Source organism: Halichoerus grypus, chromosome 4, assembly GCF_964656455.1.
Source record: "Halichoerus grypus chromosome 4, mHalGry1.hap1.1, whole genome shotgun sequence".
Taxonomy (NCBI): Eukaryota; Metazoa; Chordata; class Mammalia; order Carnivora; family Phocidae; genus Halichoerus; species Halichoerus grypus.
The window spans coordinates 183922852-183944983 of NC_135715.1; the positions used below are offsets into that span (position 1 = coordinate 183922852).

General features: G+C 40.7%; 1 protein-coding gene across 2 annotated transcripts in view; it reads right to left on the minus strand.

Moving 5' to 3' along the window:
* Window positions 1-4814: 4814 nt before the first annotated feature.
* Window positions 4815-22132, minus strand: part of PID1 (phosphotyrosine interaction domain containing 1) — a 220904-nt gene continuing 203586 nt past the window's right edge. For both annotated transcript variants that reach the window (XM_036071530.2, XM_036071532.2), the window contains exon 3: window positions 4815-6967. In XM_036071530.2, the coding sequence (XP_035927423.1) occupies window positions 6491-6967 (477 nt within the window). In that variant the 3' untranslated portion in view covers window positions 4815-6490. The remainder of the gene's footprint in view (window positions 6968-22132) is intronic.

A 22132-nucleotide genomic window follows, 5' to 3' on the forward strand; every position in this document is an offset into this window, starting at 1 on the left:
GCTTCCAGTTTCGTTGATCCGATCTACTGTGTTTCTGGTTTCTAATTCACTGATCTCTGCTCTAATCTTAATTATTTCTCTTCTAATGCGTTGCTTAGGCATCGTTTGTTGCTTTCACAGATCTGAAAAGTAAAATGTTAAATTTTAAGTACAAACCAGGCCACTAAACATAATTGGTCATAACTGACTTGTTATATAATCTTGATGAGTTACTGAGCTTTGTAAGGTGATCCACAATAATTTAGTGTCTTAGTAATGTAAGAAAAAAAACAAGTAGCGAAGAGAAAACTATTAAAGCTTGGTGATCAGAAAATAATTTCTATTTCAATTATTTTAATAACAATGTTTCTATGAGAAACAGGAAGAGTTTAGTTTTTGAGGGAGTTATGCTAATAAGATTAAAGAGTTATACTAACTGAAGGTAAAGATGTATATAAATGATGAGTAGAAGAGGAATTTTATTACTTCCAAGGAATCTGAGTCCTAGAATTGCATTAACCATCTGTTGCTTAGTGGAGAACACACTTTAATAAATAAAGAATAATGGCTTTAAACCAGCACATCAAGCCTCAATTCCAGCTGTACCAGCTTCTACTTATGCTGAAATTACACCATGTCTAATAAATTGTTATTGTAATATGTGGAAGCAGTTTTTCCCAAGCAGGCAAACACTTCCAATGACAACGTTATTCATCCTATTTATTTTGCTTACTAAAAATAAGCATAAAACTTGAGCTTTTCAAGCCCAAAACCACCAACTCCTAATTAGTTTTATCTAAATTAATGAGGTTTTACTGTACTAGTTTCTAAAAGTGTAGTACTAAATTCTAGGAAAAGCTGTTGCAATTAAAATGGATAAAGGCAATAAGAATTTGGCAAAAGACTAAAATTAAAGGTCTAATTCCATCCTAAGCCCCCCAATTAAAATCTGCTTATACCCATAATAGCATCAGCATGGCGATAATCCAGTTATGGACATAGCATTTATCATTAGATTTTGTTTCCTGTGTAGAATTGGAATCAGAAGCTCTAGTTCATATCTGTGATCAGTCTTGGTCCTGGTCAATCCCAAATATACATTAAAAAGTGACCCTGAAATGGAGTCATTTCTTGGCTCTTTCTTGCAAGTGGGTGTTTCCTTAAATGTTTCTCTTAGGCTTTGCCCCCAAAGAACAAAAAATGTTCAGGAATGGCATCCAGCCCCACGTAATGACAGGTTTGAAATCAAGTAGGACCTACCCAGCGTCATGTTTTATTTTACAAATTTCATAATATTTTTAAATGGCTCAACCTTGGTCTAATATGTATGTTTAGATAAAGGGCTGGAACATTTTTTTATTAAGAAAATAATTGCTGGGCGCCTGGGTGGCTCAGTTGGTTAAGCGACTGCCTTTGGCTCAGGTCATGATCCTGGAGTCCCTGGATCGAGTCCCACATCGGGCTCCCTGCTCGGCAGGGAGTCTGCTTCTCCCTCTGACCCTCCCCCCTCTCATGTGCTCTCTCTCTCTCATTCTCTCTCTCAAATAAATAAAGAAAATCTTTAAAAAAAAGAAAATGTTGAATGACTCTATAGACATAAAAGTATTGATAATTATTGGTAATTTATTATGAAGGGCTTAAAAATGTGTAATGCTTCAGTAATTCCATTTTCAGATCACCTCAGTACCTTCTTAGAGTAGCCTCTAAGCTAAGCTATTGAAATCTTAGTAGGAACTTAAAAATGTTTTTAAATGGAAGTCATAGGTCTCCGAAGCACAAACTATTCAGATTATTTTTAAATAACCAATTTTGTGTGCCGAAGCAAAACCCAAAATAATCTTACTAGGACATTCCAAAAGAAACATTCTCCCCAAATCTCTTTGTGAATGTCAACTTTGGTCAAGTGTGCAAGATTATGTCTTAGGTTCATTTAAAAAAAAAATATCGTAGTTTATTTGTAAATGTCCAATATAAGATGGATTAGATTTTTCTTCCTTTTAGCAATTTGCTCTTATGCATGCAGTTGTTTTTCTTTCTAAGCTTGGGGTTTATGTACCATACATAGTTCTCTTCTGGTAACTATTATCAGCTGGTACGTCTTCAAAAGAAGCAGCCAGAGTTCTTAAGTTGAACAAATGTGTCCCATAAAATTACTCTAAAGGCCAAATCTTGGTGTCTAAAAGGAAAGTTTCTTGAAGATCAATCAGAATTTGGCAATTAAGGGAACCTTCACCTTCACCCCAGTTCAGTTTAGGGTAAAACAAGGAGAGGAGACGATATATCGCACATTTTTGGAATGCTTAAGAAATAGTAAGCTATGACAAATTAAATTGTCATCATGTCCCATCTGACTGAAAAATAACAACTAAGAGCAATCATCTAGGATAATCTGAAGTGTTTGAGAATACTGTCAAATTTTGAATCAATGGATCATGAACTAAAACATGATCACAGATTCAGAGCACATATGCTCTTCCTGCTCAAATCAGAGAGAGTCTGGAGTGGTGTCGTGTAAATAAACATTAAAGTCAAAAAGGATGGAGGGGAAGAGGGAAAAAAAGTGGGAAAAGGCAAAAGAGAGGACAAAGGAAAAATGTTTTCTGAAGTACAAATTTGGGGGAAAATCAGTTATATTCATATGCTTCTCATTGTCAGAAAAATAAAAATGCTTTCCCCTAATACCCATCCTTTTTGTTTTCAGCAACAGAAATAAACAGAAACAAGTGTAAAACAAGAATTCTGTAATCTATGACTAGAGATGAAATGTGAACTAAAGGGACAAAATCCCCATCTTAATGACACTTAACACCCCAGAGGCTTAAACAGATACTTATATGATACACACACACACACACACACACACACACACACACACATATATATATACTTACATAATCATACAAATAAAGACAGAATTAAAAATGCAGGGAATGACTGAAGAGAAAATTACACTGTGCTCTAGAACCCTGTAGCAGAAGGATGTGACTGAGAATTTTAACGTCCCGAGAAACACAAAATAAACCATGTATCTTGGTTCTGTAGGGGTGAAAAGAATATTTTGTCCATTGACCACAGCCAATAAAATACTTAAGTAAAATCTCATATTATGTTATTTGTGCTCAAATAAAACTTCCTGGGCCTCTGTTTTTAAAATGTTTTCTATTGCTATCAAAAGTACTTGAAAACAAATAGCAAAGGATGTTTATTTATAGTGGTGTAGAATGCTAATTTGAAATAAGCTAGAGGAGGGGCGCCTGGGTGGCTCAGTCAGTTATGGGTCAGACTCTTGATTTCGGCTCAGGTCATGATCTCAAGGCCGTGAGATGGAGCCCCGCATCGGGCTCCATGCGCAGCACGGAGTCTGCTTGAGATTCTCTCCCTCTCCCTCTGCCCCTCCCCTCGCTCTCTCTCTCAAATAAATAAATAAAATCTTAATATAAAATAAAATAAGCTAGAGGATTTAAGGAGAATGCAAATAAAAAATCCCAAAGGGGTGGATCTTGCCTAAACAGAACAACAGCCCTGGACCAGAAGTCAGAAGGTTCAAAGTCTCCATCAAACACATCCTAGCTGTGCTGCCTTAGCCAAGTTACGTGATCTCTCTGAATCTGAGTTTATCTCTAAAGTAACTGCCAAACCTTCTGGGGAGACATATGAGTTAACATACATGAAAGTGCTTTGTGACCACCAGTATGGAACATACAGTGCAGAAAGGGAGAAAAGAAAGCATTAAAAAAAAAAATGCAAGTCTGAATCACCCCTCTGAGGGGAATTAATACTGGCTGTCCCCAAAGACTTCATTAGCCATTTGAAAGATGTGGTTGTGTATTTATCTTTAAATTTCTTACTAATCATCTTAAGCAAAAGCTCATGGCAATATTATCAGAGCCAATTACTTAGAATGTCACACTCAGTACCCCGAAAAAAATACCAGCAAACGCTTTCTGCGATAAATAATCATATGTGAACTTGGGATTTAACTTTTACTGTGAGAGGAAAATGGCGTTGCTTTGAAATATGTGCTGGCTGGGTCTATCCTTTCTTGCTTTCCTCTTTCTTTTTCTTTTTCTTTCTTTCTTTCTTTCTTTCTTTCTTTCTTTCTTTCTTTCTTTCTTTCTTTCTTTCTTTCTTCTTTCTTTCTTTCTTTTTCTTTCTTTCTTTCTTCTTCGTTCTTTCTCTTTCTCTCTCTCTTTTTTTCCCTCCTTCTTAGAAGCCTATTCAAGGGCAAGGTAGTGAAATTGAAATTGAGGAGAGGTCAATGAGGGAAAATGCCATTTGAATGGGAGGAGATGGGTGGTAATTCTTAACTGAGTGTCCCTCTTCAGTAGGCTCTCATTATTTTCACTTCAGGAGACTATATGTTGGTTACTGAGTCCATGAAGCGCACTGCTCAAGATGCATGGGCTCCAGGGCCACCTGCCTTGCTAGATTAATGGGGTCATTCTGAGAAATCATGGCCTGCAGGAAACATTTTTAACCAGTGCTGTCAGAAGGAATCACTCCATGTTTACCTTCCAGGATCTCGGCACAGGTTCTCCCAAGATGAAATGCAAGATTTTATAAATAGTGATCACTGGCAAAACTTTCCGGAAGACTCTCCTCTGAAATAAGTCCACCACACTGAATAACTATTTCAATGGTTGACACGATACCATCTCATTGAATTGAATATAAATTGGGCATTGGAAAATAAAACAAGATTTATTTAAACACTATCAAGGAAGAATGGGTTATTTATGACCCAGTAGGAATGTTTTTTAGGAAGAATTCCCTCTTTACTCAATTTGATCTATTCTGTCCTTCAGGTTTTCATTACTTAAAAAAGGAAAGACATATAAAGTATGAAAGTCCTCAGCTTTATTAATGCAAACATATTTTTTATTAAAGAATGAATGCATTTATGCTATAGAATAGTTTACATGTGTTGTAGAACAGCAAGCAATATCTCCAAGAGGCGAGTTCTTCTCAATACGACTCCATGCTCATTCTACATGCCTTAAAACTGGACCCATACACGGGGGCACACGTACACACACACAAACGCATACACGGACACGCAGATACACAGACCAAAACGCTGACACCATTACTCTCTGGATTGGATGAGCTCTCATTTAAGGCTTCTGTAAGGTGCCCCAGTGTCCCTAACATCACGGGGATTAAAAACAGACTTCAGTCAAGGAGCAACATTACCCGGAAAACTAGCCATCTGCTCCTGGCCTTAAATGTACGTATTTGAACCAACACTTTCAATTTCATTCAGTGTTGACTCTGTGTTGATGATATCTAAAGATCCATGAAACTGAGACATCTCAGGCCCTCTTAGTGAGAATTTCTCATTAGAAACAGTGAACAAACCGGCAACTCTGCCCCTAAGATATCACCAATTTTAAGATAACGGGGTCAGAATTCCCTTTAGGTTGTAGTTTCTCTAGACAAGCCAGGTGTATAAAGCACATTCCCTGTTAGAGTACAATATTGAGTGATGGGGGCAAGGCTTCCTTGGTGATGCCCAATCAGATCTGAAGCTTGCCGTGAAGGATTCGACAGGACCATCAACTAAATAAGTTACCATAAATCAGAATTGATCAAAGGACAGCCTACATGGAGTTTGCTCACTTGCTGATAACTCGTTCCCTTTTTCCAAGGTTTCTGTGGTTGTGGTGGTTGTTTGAACTCCTACTTTGATTGTTTATTTCATCTGCTTGGTTATTTTCTTCCCTTTTTGTGTCCCGCAGTGTATGCTGAGAATCCATCCCTTAGGGACGTTGGCTGGGTTGGAAGGGGAAAGAGGGTGGATGAGGAAGGATGAGGAAAGCAGCTATTAGTAGTTGCAAGTATTCTAAGAAAAGAGATGAAGTGAATACAATAAGAGGGTACTGCTTGATATATTTACGTAAATAAAAGCATTATCTTTAACTGTGAATTAACTGCCAACTATCAGGTTGTTAGTTGTAAAGCTCAATAAAGGCTGTGCTGATTTGCTTACTGAGGAGAGAATCTGAAACATGCCAGGGAGAGGGGCTCTCAGGATGAGCCTGAGGTGTCCCTTTAGCTCTGCGGCCTCCGCACCTGCACCCCCCCCATATCCCCTCCCCATGACTAGGGATCCTATAAGTGCATCTAACATTCTTGTTGGATTTCATAAGGCAAATTGGAATGGTCCATCAAATAACAGACGCAGTGTATTTGCCTGAGCATGGTGATAACTGGCATGGAGGTCTCCTACAGGGAGTCATGGGGAAATGGGGGGGGGGAGAAGACAGTCTAGAACTTTCCTCCCCATCCGCACGCCCACCCTCCTCACAGTCACAGCAGCAGCAGATTTCAATGTAATGTAATTACTTTAATAATACATTTCTTTAGATTTAGAATTGCTCTTCTAAATTTAAAAAGCTTGGTCAGCCAATAGTTTGGCAGTCTTTTCTTCCCAAATTTGAATCATTGCTTATTCATCTATCATCTTGAATTCCTTGACCAATGCTGCCTTGCTGAAGCGTCCTAAGTTCATTCAGCCATCATCGGATTCCAATTCCTGGGAAACTTCTTCCGATGAGCTGTTCCTATGGATCCGACCATCACTCTTCATACTGTGGAAAGTCTTCTTGAAGGCCTCCATCATGGCATGGGCCAGCTTCTTGGCCTCGAGCTTGCTCTCACACTCTACAGCGTGGCAGTCCATCTGGTAGGACAGGTCATCGTTGATCTCCCTGTAAACCCAGGCGAAGATGTTGGGGCTCACGTTGTGGTCGGCGGTGCAGTAGGCAATGCGCGCCACCTGGAAGGTATCCATGTGGACCGTGGCTTCACCTTTGTGGTCGAGGTGATGGAGCCAGACTTGGAATGGTCGGATTTCCAGAAGGGCATTGGCTGGAAAGACATCTTCTCGGGCTAGCGTGTGCTTCTTCCAGAGCTCGATGACTGGTTTCTCTGTGCAGCCTGACAGAAACTGCATGCCTGTGGTGGGGACTTTACCCAGATAGGTAACCTGCAGAGGGAAGAGAGGAAGAAAAAGGGAAAGGTCAATATTAGGCTCTTCATTCTAGTTGTTCACTTAGATGTTCTCAGACAGTCACACTGTCACTCTGGGCAGGTGGAGAGACATCTTTCCAGCTCCTTAAAAAACAAACAAACAAAGAAACAAACAAACTAACAAAAAACTGTCATCAGAATTTCTACCTTTTCTCCCTCACAAGTTGAGCACTTGGTAAAGGTATTGAAATGCCTTAAGTAGCGTTGGATTTTTAAAAAACCTAATTTCTAGAGACCTGCTCTCCCTCTCCTCTCCCTACCCCTTTTTAAAATTCAAGTTAGGGTAACAATATCATCTTTTTACATAATTTGGCATTTCTTTAAAATCATAAAGCCATTTAAATTTTACTTTCAACCAAACACATGCAGAATTTAATGACAGGAGGAAGTCAAAAGGATGCCGTATCTGAAAAAAAAAAAAATCTTTATTAAACTTGTCTCCTTATCTCTTTACAATTCTCTCAGTGTTTGATTTCACTTAAGCTTTTGCTTCTAGCAAATGCCAAGGACACAAAAACTGTTCTATTTACATTATGGCTTAAAACATGATTGTTTTCCCCAACTCCCCCACCACCAGCAAGATAATTTGTTAAATATAGCAATGCACAGTTGTTTTTTAGCCTAAACAAGTTTTAAACTGATGGGCATCTGGTTATAGTGATAATAAAGGAAAGATCCACAGATGGGTTAAGACTGGAATGCTGGCTTATCAAATAGCTAGATGGGCAGTACGAAAACAAAGACAAATAATTCCAAGTGATTCAAATAGTGTCTTTTTTTTTTTTTTAGGATTTTATTTGTTTATTTGAGAGACAGAATGCACGCACATGCCCATGAGCAGGGGGAAGGGGCAGAGGGAGAGGGAGAAGCAGGCTTCCCAAAGAGCAGGGAGCCCGATGTGGGGCTCGATCCCAGGACCCCACCCCCCATCATGACCTGAGCTGAAGGCAGAGGCTTAACCCACTGAGCCACCCAGGCGCCCCTCAAATAGTGTCTTTTAAAACACTCATTTATTATCATACTAAGAAGGGATTTTCATTCTTTCTCTCTTTTTTTTTTTTTTTTCAGTCATCAAAATGCATGGAGCTGACACCATTGGACAACTGGCATTATGGAAATGCATAAAACTGAAGAAATCATTTAAGAAATAACATGAAATAGTATATAATTAGGTTCAAAATTGGTGACACAGATGTAAATACTGTCAATTTGAGGAAGACAAGATCAGAAAAAGGTCCAATGAAATGATGAGAAAGGAGATTTGGGTACGATGATTCCAATCAATGTCTGTGTTTAGTGGGGCTATAAAGGCCACATACAAAAAGATGTAGAACACAGAAGTTAAGTACTATTGCATTTTTTCACAGTTTGTTTATCCCTTAAACAAGAGTTAATTGGACAGCCCCTTAAAAAAATAACTTCTTTGTAAAGAAGCACAGTGCTGCACATTCTAGGAATACTTATCAGGAACCTATTATGCACAATGGCGAAGTGCCAAGGGGGATGGAGAAGGAGGAGGGGGGAGATGGAGAGGTCCAAAATCAATAGGATGGAGGTCATTGGTATTTGCTCACAGCACAGTCTTGGAAGCCGACAAAGTCAAGATTTACATCCTAGTTCCACAGTTCACAAGGTGGGTGGTTCTGGGCGAACCGCTAACCCTCTACCGTAATTAATAAGGCAGACCGTGAAAAGGGCAGGCGAGGGATACAGGCAAAGTACCCTGAGGATTCGGAGGAGGGAGTGATGGTGTCCTGCTGATGGAAGGCCTCAGGGGAGAGAGTCACTGGATTTCAAGACATGGGTTCTCAAACGCCAGGGAGGAGAAGCACGTGAAGGTAGTGAGAGGAGGCAGCAGAAAGGAAAGGGATTGCAGTGGGGAAAGCCCTCCTCTGCAGAGGGCAGCCCTGGAGAAGACACAGGAGGTAAGCTGCCACGGGATGAAAGCAGGCTAAACTTTGGAAGACAGCCCTGCATGCAGTCCAGGGAGCAGGGACATCCCTGCTCTGGAGGGAATGCCATGGAAGGTCTACAGTCCCAGAAGTGTCTGGGTCTGAGCACGGTTGTGAACTTGGAAGACTTGCCCGATGCCAGGAAGAGTAGATGGGAAGGGCTGGGCAGTAGCAGAATGCTCAAACAGCACAACCAGGAGGCAAGAGGGCCCGGATCGGGAGTGGAGTTCGTGCAGGTGACAGGAAAGGACAGACGGAGCCTGATGGGGATGACATTACAGAGATGGGACTGACAACACGTGGCAGGAGATGGAAGGGGGAAATGACACAGACAGACACCCCCTCAAGGAGAGCCACAGGTTGGATGGCTCCTGTCACTCTGGGTTGGAGTAAATGTACAATAAAGAGTTCTTGATTTATATACTTGCTGCAAATGTGCTTTCTGTATAGAGTACTTTATGATACCTTTATTCTTTTTTAACAGCTTTATTACTCTTTTATTGAGGTGAAATTCACATCACATAAAATTACCCATCTTAAAATGTGTGATTCAGTGGCATTGAGTAGTCAAAATGTTGTACAACTATCAGATCTGTCCAGTTCCAAAATATTTTCACCACCTCCAAGGGTGACATCAGACCCATGAAGCTGTCACTCTCTATCGTCCCCCCTCCCCCAAGGGTGACATCACACCCATGAAGCTGTCACTCTCTATCGTCCCCCCAAGGGTGACATCACACCCATGAAGCTGTCACTCTCTATCGTCCCCCCCTCCCCCAAGGGTGACATCACACCCATGAAGCTGTCACTCTCTATCGTCCCCCCTCCCCCAAGGGTGACATCACACCCATGAAGCTGTCACTCTCTATCGTCCCCCCTCCCCCAAGGGTGACATCACACCCATGAAGCTGTCACTCTCTATCGTCGCCCCCCCCAAGGGTGACCTCACACCCATGAAGCTGTCACTCTCTATCGTCCCCCCTCCCCCAAGGGTGACATCACACCCATGAAGCTATCACTCTCTATCGTCCCCCCCTCCCCCAAGGGTGACATCACACCCATGAAGCTGTCACTCTCTATCGTCCCCCCCCCCAAGCCCCTGCAAACTCCAATCTGTTTTCTGTCTGTATGGATTTACTATTCTAGATTTTCACATAATATGCGACCCTTTGCATCTGGCTTCTTTCACTGAGCATAATGTTTTCAAGGTTCATCCAAGTGGTACTATGTCGCAATACCTCATTCCTTTCTAGGACATCTTTACTTTCAGAAATGCAAAAAAAAATGGGGAAACTAGCTTCAGTGCTTGAAGTGAAAGTGCATTCTTTCTTACTAGCCGCTGAAACTAGAAATAATCATACTTATATTTGATAGAAACAGCCTTCAGAGAGAGGAAATCTCCTTCAATTTGCTCTAATCTCACATACACACACACACACACACACACACACACACTTTTTAAAAAAGTTATCCAGCCAACGCCTTCTAACATGATATAATTAAGGGATGAGCTTAAAGAACTTTATTAGAAGTTGTAGATAATTCACTCCAAATGAAAGCGATTTCATAGTAGTAAATATGTGTAACTCGGAAAAATGTACTCCTCTCTTATAAATATTTATGACTTGAAAATTGAAGATTTTAAGGAAATGAAGCTTTATTTTGGAAGTGTGCTTGAGAGAAGGAGGGGGCAGAGATGAGTAGCCTGAAGAGCTTCCTAAAATAATAACGAAAGCTACTTTTAATACGTAGACATATATAAAAACAATTTTAAAGCTCTGAGGTAGGACCATAGAACGTAGATGTAACCTCTTGGTATTAAACTTATTATGAAAGTAATCTCCTTTCAGTGGCCCAGTTTCACCAAGGTCACCTGGATAGCACACTGCACATCAAGCATGAGGTCCTAAACCGTCATTTATATATATATCACAGCCAAATCAAGCCACACAGACGCTGAATAAGTAGTACCTAATGTTTGCGTCACACTTTAGACAAAAGGCACTTTGTGTCTACCAGCTTCGTTGACAACCCTGTGGATCCGTGGATCAGGATGGACTATGATTACCGCTAGCCCATTTTCCAAGGTAAGACCCCTAGGTCAGGTGGTGGCGCTAGGACACGTACTCTGTCCTGCAAGGTGCTGGGCTTTCAGGTACATTTTGAGGATTTGTGAGGAAGAGTGCATGGAAAAGACATCCTAAAAAGATACCTGTTGAATTCCTAAGCCACTTTCCTATTAGATGAGAGCTGTTTCCGTTGGAGTCCACTTACGAGCCACTTGTTCATTTTCCCCATCTTTTGACTGTACGAGAGATTTTGGATTTCTGTGAGCACCCTAAATGCAGTGGGTCCTCCCAAACAGTGGATAGCATTCTTTTGTGGGGTGCTTTCGTAAATGACACTCTTCTCCACGCCATTAGGGGCCTAGGCCTTTCTTTACAATTTTATTCCTTGTTGTATAATTTCAGAAAGACTCAGAAACCTCCTAAAATTCCCAGGTAAAATGGAGCACAAATAACAAAATTATACACACACACACACACACACATATATATATTTAATATATTTAATATCTGTTTATAATATATGATTTCTAAAACTCAAGAAAATATAATCTACTTAAAATGAAATCAATGAAAACAAACTGTTTAATCCCAGAACTGCAGACTTTTGGCATCTTTCCAAAAGCTTTCTGAGAAAAGAGAAGCATAAACGTGTTCTACCAGTACTAATCCCGAATATTCCGTTAGCTTCAACTTGCAAAGTATTACTCAGCCTGCAGAGGGAGGAGAGCTAAAAGTGCATTAGGGGATGACTCCTCTCCACTGTGACACTGACAGGGGCTTCCAAGTACACCAATGATCACTGGGGCTTCCACAATTTATGTCGGCTCTCGATTGGGATTTTCCATGGAGACTACGGAAGCTGCAGCGGACAGACAAGCCCTTCTTTGTACAAGCACAGAATTAGCAAACATGCTCCTGACATGCCAGAAAATGGCTGATTGTATAGATAAGCAGCTCCAGTCCTGCTGCTTGATAGGACCAGGGTCTGCTCACCTCAGGCCTTGGTAAGGCTCTTGGCTGAGTCTCCTCTTCAGTTAAATGAGTTAACTCTGTCCAAACCCTTCTAGGCAGTCCCAGTCATGAACTGTTCTCTGGTTCCTACAGGATCTAGTCAACATAAAACATGAGCTAGAGGGTCTAAACTGATGTCACTGGGTGAACCTTGGGAAGTCAATGACACCGCTGTTTCGTTGCCTTTGTGGAGTTGATGATGTCAGAAATCCCAGGAGATCACATAAATACAAAGAAACAATGCTAAGTTGGCATTTCTTAAAGAGACATGGAAAAAGAATGATCTGAATGGAGTTTCCCTAAAAATGGAATGTAAAATGATGACATGATGTACCAAGACAGTTTCCCCTCAGAATGACCCCTTTAAATCAGCCCTGTTATCATCCATAATGGCCCGTGTTCTGGAATCCTCACTTTGCGCACTTCCCCTCATAAGTCAATTATTTACTACCTGCCTGTGCATTCACTAACCTTCCCCTAAGTTCTCCAGAGTCTGCCATTAACCCTTACTGCTGACTCTAAATCACTGGAAAAAACAACAACTCTTCCGGCTTTATTAAAAAAATGTTAATTTCTCTCTTTAATTTTTGATATAAGTGTAATAGAAAAATACCTATGGCTCTGTTTTTCAAGGGAAAACTTAAAGTAAAAACTTAAAAAACAAAATCAACTCTCTCAAAATACCAAAGCTTCGTTAAGCTACGCATTCAGCCATGTCCTCTACCGACAGGAGGCCACAGGATCTATGTGTGTCAATAAACAGAAACCCCCAAATACAGCGCGTTATCTCTGTAGCCTTCCAAATTGACGCCGTGGCAGGGATTTACTCTCTCCATAGAGAGAGATCGCTTCTTGCCACAATCTTCCTTGTGCAGGAGACTTTCGTTCACACCCCTCTGTGGGCACTTCCTCCCTAGGAGTAAAAACAAAGGACTCAATGTGCAAGGCGGCTTCAGGGGGTTCTGCTGCCAAAATAGGTGTACACCGTTTCAGGTCTGGTGAAGCAGAATCTTGTTATTCCTGCCCATCTATGAAAGAAGTGAATGTTTTCTAGATGAATAAGTCCCTTCTGAGCCTCATCCTTATGGGCTGCAATCTTCCAGAGCCACAGAATAGACGAGAAACCTTGAGTCACTAAACTGGTCACTAAATGCCCAAAATGGTAGACAGATTTTTTTTTTTTTTTAAGTTGTCGCCTCCCAGGGTGTAGGAACAAAGGGACTCAGAAGATGACGGGAAGTCTTCCAGGGGAGTAACAACCAGTTGGAAATATGCAGTAAATACTAACATCTTTTCTATGGTTGCAGGAACAGGCATTGGGCAAGAAACTTACTAAGAATGAATCATTCAGAGAGAAATAAACAAGCAGAGCAAAAAAATGAAAGTTTTTCCCCATGTGTCATTCAATGGCATACACCGATGCCTCAGACACAGACGGCTGCAATGTGTGTGAATGGGCTTTGCCCAATCCCGACTGAAAAAACTATTGGAGAATATTCACGACGTGTGAAAATCCATAGAGGCCATGGAGCTGAGGGGCCCACCAGAGCGCCTGCCACAATCCCAGTGTCAGTCAGGAGAGACTAGTGTCCTCAGAAGCTCTCCTTCCCATCCAGGACTTTTCCAACAGCTCAGCCAGCTCTCCATTCATGAATCACCATTCTTTCTTCATCTGTGGCAAAACAAACTCTGGTTGCCTGACATGGAGCCTTCTGGCCAACCAAGCTAGCACCATCCCTTCCTCTCGGTGCCAGTCAATATTTCATTCTGGCCTGAAAACCCCTTGTTTAGGACCCTGACCCATCTTATCCTAGACCAGATAGTGGGATGGCGAGGCTAATGACGGGGGCCCCAAAATAAAGAGGTGGGATAGAATAGATGATCACGTAAGAATCCAAGCACCTGGCTTCCTGGAGATCTTAGACCTTCCAAGCTGGACAAACCCAACTGCACAACCACACGAGCCCAGCTTTGGTTCAGTTTACTGTGAGGTTTCTACAGGATGGCACATCCCGATCAAAGCTTCTCCAGAGGCCTTTCTTGGGATATAAAAATCCTTGGTGTTCTTTCATTGTCTGTAGGAGACTTCCTGTCCTCAGCTGACATAAAATAACATGATATGAACTCAAGAAGGAGAATACTTGACTGGGAATCCTAATAGCCTTTGGGTTGTAAGGCAGAAGATAAGAAAAAGAAGAGCCAATCCTGAGTCAACAGCAGAGTCAAACTCTTCTCCTCTGATATGAATTCCTACTGCACTTTGTGGAAAAATGGGACAGAACATTGAGATTCACAATCCCAGCTTGAATTGTCTCCTTCCTTGCTGGCTGCAGCGAAGCAAGCAACCACTAGACACTCTGAAGAGTGGGGATGGATCCACATAACGAGTTCCTAACAATCCCCAATGCAAAGACAGACATAATGCTAATCATGACCTTGAAACTGTATTACAAGTTGTAAGCCATGAAGGAAGTATTAAAGAATAAATGCTGTTCACAGGAAAACCTATGAAGTCATTGTGAAAAGAAAATAAAGTAATAAGCTTTGGGCTTGAAAATTAAATTTTTTTTGAAAATTAAATTTCTTAAAGGCACATTCATTTGATAAGTATGTATTGAGAACCTACTAGGAACTAGGTATATTAGTGAACAGAATCAATATAACTCTCTGCCCTCTTGTGGGGCTTATGTTGTCAGTACACAGACAAAGTTTACAGGACTAAACCTGACATGGGCAAGGCTAGCTTTAGCGAGAAGAACACACACATGCCTCTGTGAGCATTTTCAATGAATCCAGAAAACTTTTCTTAGGTTCAAAAAGGTCTTTCATACAGCACAAAGGGGACAAAAAAAAAAAAAAAAAAATCCCCATTTAGAGTCCGTTCCTTGGATCAAGCTGTGTTCCATGAAGGCTCATTATTTTTACCTTCACTGTGGTTTTGGTTCCTGAGATGTTGCCGTGGTGGAAGGCCAGGCAGGAGAGGGGCTTTGGAAGAGCATCAGGGGAGAAGGGAAGGCGAGTAGGAACTAGGAAGATATAGAGGTAGATGACCAAGGCAGACTTTGCCTCCCAAACAAAATGGCCTGGCAACTAAAACGCCATTGGTGACTTGATACTTGCCCTGGACAGAAGGGATTCTTGGCCTCCCTTGACATCTATGTCTTCACTCTCAGGACGTTCCAGGCACATCAAACTGATTGGCCTTTAATGAATTATTGGAGTAAAATGATGCATTGTTTTAGGCTACTCAGTATCTATTCCACTTTTCTTAGATTTCTCCTTTCTTCATTTTGGAGATCCAAATAACAAGCGTTCCCAGTGTTTAAACCCAAAGTATTGATAATTATATTGCAATAAATTCCTGATGATTCAAAGGTGTATCATCAACATTCTCGGTCTTCAGTGCTCAATGGGGCCATTCATACCTGCCTAACACCATCCCTTTGTTGCACATCACACAGCTGGTCCCTGAAAAAAAAAAAGATGTGGGACACAGTGCTTCTACCCCAAGGACCAGATTCTTCCCTCTACCCCAATCTTCCTTGAAGAGGATTTAGACCCTTTTTTAAAATTTTTTTTCTTTTCATTCTTATGTCATCTATCTTCTCTCTGGCCACTTCTTCAACTGTCCACACTGAGACCCATCAGGAACATGGAAAGGTGACAGACACTCTGCCAGGGCTTGTTTAACATTCAAAAAGGAATTTGGAATCAGTTAAACTGTCCTTAACCTGAGATGTGTTTGCATAACTCAGGGGTTTAAACAATGATGCCAGCTAGCAGCAATAATTGAAGGAAGGAGACAAGAATGCATACTTAATATTCAGATATCCTATTCCTAAAGAACTTTGAAATGGTGTTTTACAAAGCAAACAATCCCTACTTCAAAGAACAATTCCAAAGAGCAAATATTAAGCATGTGCTGTGTTGGCTCCAACCTTGCCCTTGTGGGTGGTATATATACCAACAAGCCAGACAGCATGTGATGTGGAATTGCTCTGGGAGCCGCACGCATGGTGAGCAGGGCTTTACAGAGCCCTCAACAAAGGCAGGAGAGCCTCAAAAGGCCAGCCTGAGAGACCAGGGCTCAGCTCTCAGCAGACCTGGGAATCCCTTCTGGTTACCCCCCAGAGTCCTACTCCTCAGCCCTTCAGACTTCTGTGGGTCATCCCTAAGAAGCCCAGATGATTCTGGATCAAAATGAGGATTTTCTTCTCCAAAGTGAATCTTAGGTACACTCTGGGGCCTGTTTTTTGGCAGACCTCTTCAGGAGTAGACCCAGCTCTCCTTTGGCTAGACAGGGAGGAGGAGCAATTGTGGCCATTTCCCTTAAGGCTATGCTTTGAAGTCTTTGTCTTATATCTGTTTGGCCAGGTTTATTCGGCTGACCCAGAGGCAGAGGATGAGACTGGTAGCCTAAGGTAAGCCTGGCTCAAACAGCACATTTTTGTTATCCCCTAGGGGATGGTGATGACCTGGAAAGGCTCACAGACTTACTCTTAATTTTCTTCTTAGCAACAATGCTGGCAGTACAAATTTAGGTTTTCCAAAGTGCATATCCTCTGGTGCACATTTATGCACATTCCTTTGTTCAGTAATATTTATTTATTTCAGTAACTTTCCTAAGGTCATAAATATTAAGAATATTTTTCTTATTGTTTAGCAAGTCTTTCCAAATATTTGCATGTGTTACGTTGACAGAATCTATAAAAATATTAATAGAAATTTTACTGGGAGATGGTTTCCTTTTATTATGTAAATGTACGTCATGGGGGGAAAAAGCAAATTTACTAAGACCCAACATCAAAAAATAATTAAGTACTATTTTTGCACTCTAATAAAGAGACGAACATTGCTTCGGCTGTTAAATAGAGCTTCTGTCTCACAATTAGGTGTTTAAGTGATAGATTTGTCTCTGTGATTCATTATTACTATATCTTCGTTCCAATGACGTAGAGTGATTTGAGACGCTGTGCCCCATCTTGAGCTTATCAAGCAGTACCAATGCTCAATTTGTCCTGTCAATTGGCTCTTGGATGTGTGAAGTTGGAAATATTGTCATTGTCACTGTCAAAGACAGAAGCGATTTATCTGGAAGGCACTGAAGTGTGCCCCAGAAGACAAAGTCACTTAATAAAAGTGATACCACATTGAAACATACATCCCCTCCTCGGGCCCCTTCTGGTGAGCTGGCTCAAGGATGGTCAAATCTGTCCCTCAGTAGGACAAGAGCAATTAATTTCATGACAAGTTTGATATCTCTCCTTCTGCTTTCAATTCAGGGGAGTATCCTGGAGAGGGATAGACATTCAGCAGAGCTCTGCAAGGCCCCAAAATGTTCACAATGAGAAGATTCTCGAAATGATAAATCAATATGGAGCACACTGCTTGAGAGTTATCCTGACAAATGGATTCAAGGGACAAGCACGGCGGCAGGTGAAAAATGTCACCAAGTTTAGTCCTTGTAGCACTTTACCAATTCATTTTGCTTCATGCACAATTCGTTAGAAATGGACCAGAGAAGGCATTAAACATTTAGAAAGAATCATATCCAGACAACATTTGGTTGGAGGTAATAAAATAAACACACCAATCTCTGGGCTGTAAGTCTTGAGCTCTTAATCAAAGGCCAGTGAAGGTTGGCAACAAGAGAGGTACACTGAGGTGAACAAAACATGGAATTACTATGTATTCCAGAGAAATGAACACTTGTTCAGACAAAACCTCTACACGAATGTTCACAGAAGCTTTACTGGCAATAGCCAAGAAATGGAATCGGTCCAGATGTCTTTCGACAGGCAAATGGTTAAGTAAACTATGGCACAGCTCTACCATGGAATGAACTATGGAAATATACCTGCAACAACCCAGATGGATCTCCAGGGACTTCTGCTGGGTGAAAATAAACAATCCCGAAAAGTGACATACTGTAGGATTCCATATGTATATCACTTTAGAGATGGGGAACAGATTGGTGATTGCCGGGGTCAGGGGTGGCGTGAGGGTGAGGTTAAAACAGAGCAACATGAGGACTCACTGTTGTGAGGGATGTGTTTAGAATCTTCACTGCAGGGCTGGAAACCTGCCTACACTCATGCAAAAGTTGCATAGAACTAAATACACGCTCATCATGAGTAAAACTTGGAAAAGCTGAAAAAGATGAGTGGAGTATGACTGAGGTATTACATGACAGTTTTGCAAAGTGTTACCATTGGAGAAAAGTGGGTAAAGTGTTGGGGAACTCTCTGGATTCTTTCTTTAAAAAAAAAAAAAAAAATTTTATTTAGGGATGCCTGGGTGCCTGGGTAACTTCAGCTCAGGTCATACTCCCAGAGTCCAGGGATTGAGGTCCACATTGGGCTCCTTACTCAGCAGGGAGCCTACTCCTCCCTCTGCCTGCTGCTTGCCCTGCTTGTGCTCTCTCTCTCTGTCTTTTTTTATTTATTTGACAGAGAGAGAGAGCACAAGCAGGGGGAGCCGCAGAGGGAGAGGGAGAAGCAGGCTCCCAGCCCGATACGGGGCCCGATCCCAGGACTCCAGGATCACGACCTGAGCCGAAGGCAGACCATTAACTGAGTGAGCCACCCAGGCGCCCCTGGATTATTTCTTAACAACTGCATGTGAATCAATTATCCCAATAAAAATATCAATTACAAAAGTCATCTCATCCATCTTATTAAGAGTTGTTTTTCTAATAAAGCTATCTTTTATTTATAATTACTTATCAAAATTTGTAATACATTTATGCTGTTCTGATCAATGCATATGCATATTAATTGTATGGATAACTCAAACCAGAAGATATTTAAATTTAAAGACATATGGTCAAAAAATAATTTTTTGAAAATTTCCATTATTTACATATTTTCCTTGCAGAAGAAATACGACAGGATGGGGAATAAATGATTAAACAACATTCTGAAATCCATTCTCTCCCTTTATGGGGGAAAGGGAGAGTGACCCGAGAAGAGAAAGAAATGGTCTGGTTTAATCTCCTCGTGGGCTTGTTAATGACAGACCTCGTGTGGTTTGCTAGCAGGCAAGTCCTTATCTATGGAATGCTTTTGGCAGGGTGTACCTGTTTGCCTAGAATTGTTCGTGGTAAACAAACCTGAAATCTGTAGAGTTACAGCACATGGCTTCCAGGAAAATGTCTCTTAAGCTACATAACTAAGTATAAAATGGAAATGTCTCAAGGTTTAAAGGGCTCTCCTCCATATAAGTACTATAACCACATACAGTATTAGGTATCTTCTGTTATCTGGGCTAGACCATCTTTGGTGCAGCAAGAAGGGACTGAAAGAGACTCACTGACGGTCCCAGATCTCACCTTGTTTTGCTTGTGCTGTTTCCTTGAAATTATTAGTAAAGTTGGTACTGGATGAAATTTCTGATCTGAACATCCAATCCTCTGTGTAATCTCATAGGGTGATCAACAGCCTTTGAAGCAGACCCTGATATTATTTTAGGATGACATTTGGTGGGGTTGCAAGGGCTGCAGGAGGGGATAGAAGGACTATAAGAGACCAGGAAGGAAGAGAAATGCTGCAGAATTGATGATGGTTAAAGAAGAGCTATTATAAGTAATGCTGCTGCGGACATGGGGGTATGGATATCTTTTCCAGTTAGTGTTTTCATTTTTTTTAGATATATTCGCAGAGGTGGAATTGCTGGATTACATGGTAGTTTCATTTTTTTTTTTTTTTTTTTTTTTAGGACTTGGGGCTTGAACTTACTACCCTGAGATCAAGACCTGGGCTGAGATCAAGAGTCAGACATTTAACCGACTGAGCCACCCAGGTGCCCCATGGTAGTTCTATTTTTAATTTTTTGGGATCCCCCATTCTGTTTTCTATACTGTGGCTGTACCAATTTACAATCCCACCAACAGTACACAAGGGTTTCCTTTTCTTCACATCCATGCCACTTGTTATCTCTTATCTTCTTGATGATGGCCATTTTAACAGGCATGAGGTGGTATCTCATTATGTTTTAATTTACATTTCCCTAATGACTAGTGATGTTGGGCATCTTTTCATATACCTGTTGGCCTTTTGTAGATCTTCTCTGGGGAAATGTCTATTCAAGACCTTTGCCCATTTTTTAATTGGTTATTTGTTGTTGTTGTTTGTTTGTTTTTGCTATTGAGTTATATGAGTTCTTATATATTTTGGATATCAACCCCTTACATGGTTATGCAAATGACATATGGTTTGACATTTTTTCCCCATTTCATAGATTGCCTTTTGATGGTTTCTTTTGCTGTGCAGAAGCTTTTTAGTTTGATGAGGTCCCACTTGCTTATTTTTTCTTTTGTTGCTTATCTTTTAGGTGTCATATCCAAAATATCATTACCAAGACCCAATAGCCAAGACATGGAAACAACCTAAGTGTCTACTGACGAATGGATAAAGAAGTTGTGATATATACATATATATTATTCAGCCATAAAAAATTGGGGAAATCTTACCATTTACAACAACAGGGATGGTCCTTGAAGGCATTAACGCTAAGTGAAGTGTCAGAGAAATACAAATACTGTATGATCGCACTTATATGTGCAATCTAAAAAAACACAAAACAAACAAAAATCCCCCCAAAAACAAACAAAAAATACCAACTCACAGACAAAAAGATCAGACTTGAGGTTACCAGAGTCAGGGGTGAGACAGAGGGTAATTTGAAGGATGGTGGTCAGAAAGTACGAACTTCCGGTTATAAGATAAATAAGGCATGTAATGTACAACACGATGACTATAACTAACATTGCTGTGTGACATACAGGAGGGTTGTTAAGACAGTAAATCCTGTAAGTTCTCATCACAAGGAGAAAATTCTTTTTACTTTTTCTTTTTATTGTATCTCTGTGAGAAAATGAGTGCCAGCTATACTTACTGTGGTACTCATTTCACAATATATGTAAATCAAACCATCAGGCCATATGCCTTAAACTTATACAATGATGTATGTCAATTATTTCTCAATAAAACTGGAAAAAAATAGTGCCTGACATACAAGTGTACTAGCATAAGTTGAAAAAAAGTATGTTCATGATATTTTTTTAAAGAGATGTTAGTTTGGTACATAGATTATACTGACTACATTTAAAGAGCCATGTAGCAATTTTATTTACAATTACAGTATTTTAGCGGCACTTGGGTGGCTCAGTCTGTGAAGCATCTGCCTTCAGCTCAGATCATGATCCCACAGTCCTAGAATGGAGCCCCATGTCCGGCTCTCTGCTCAGCATCCCTCTCCCTCCTCCCCTCCCCCCCCCCCGTTCATGCTCTCTCTCTCTCTGTCTCTCAAATAAATAAAATCTTTTAAAAATTAAAAAATAAAATTACAGTATTTTATTTTATTTTTTTAATTTTTTATTGTTATGTTAATCACCATATATTACATCATTAGTTTTTGATGTAGTGCTCCATGATTCATTGTTTGTGCATAACACTCAATGCTCCATGCAGAACGTGCCCTCTTTAATACCCATCACCAGGCTAACCCATCCTCCCACTCCCCTCCCCTCTAGAACCCTCAGTTTGTTTTTCAGAGTCCATCGCCTCTCATGGTTCTTCTCCTCCTCTGATTTCCCCGCCTTCATTCTTCCCCTCCTGCTATCTTCTTCTTTTTTATTTTCTTAACATATATTGCATTATTTGTTTCAGAGGTACAGATCTGTGATTCAACAGTCTTGCACAATTCACAGCGCTCACCATAGCACATACCCTCCCCAGTGTCTATCACCCAGCCAAACCCATCCCTCCCACCCCCCACCACTCCAGCAACCCTCAGTTTGTTTCCTGAGATTAAGAAAAATTACAGTATTTTAAATAGAAGGAAACTATATCCTTTGCAACTGTTTAAATGTACAATGGAAATATTCACTGTGTAACTTAAAAATGTATAGTCAACTATAATACTGATTCATTTTGTAGAAAACTGAATGAAACCCCTAGAATATGTCTTACCTGACTGACTGTTACTTAAAAGATCTACTCATAATTAGAGAAATGCTAACTAAAACTACACTGAGATGCCTTTCTCACTTACCAGACTGGTAAAAATAAAAAGTATGGCACACATTGT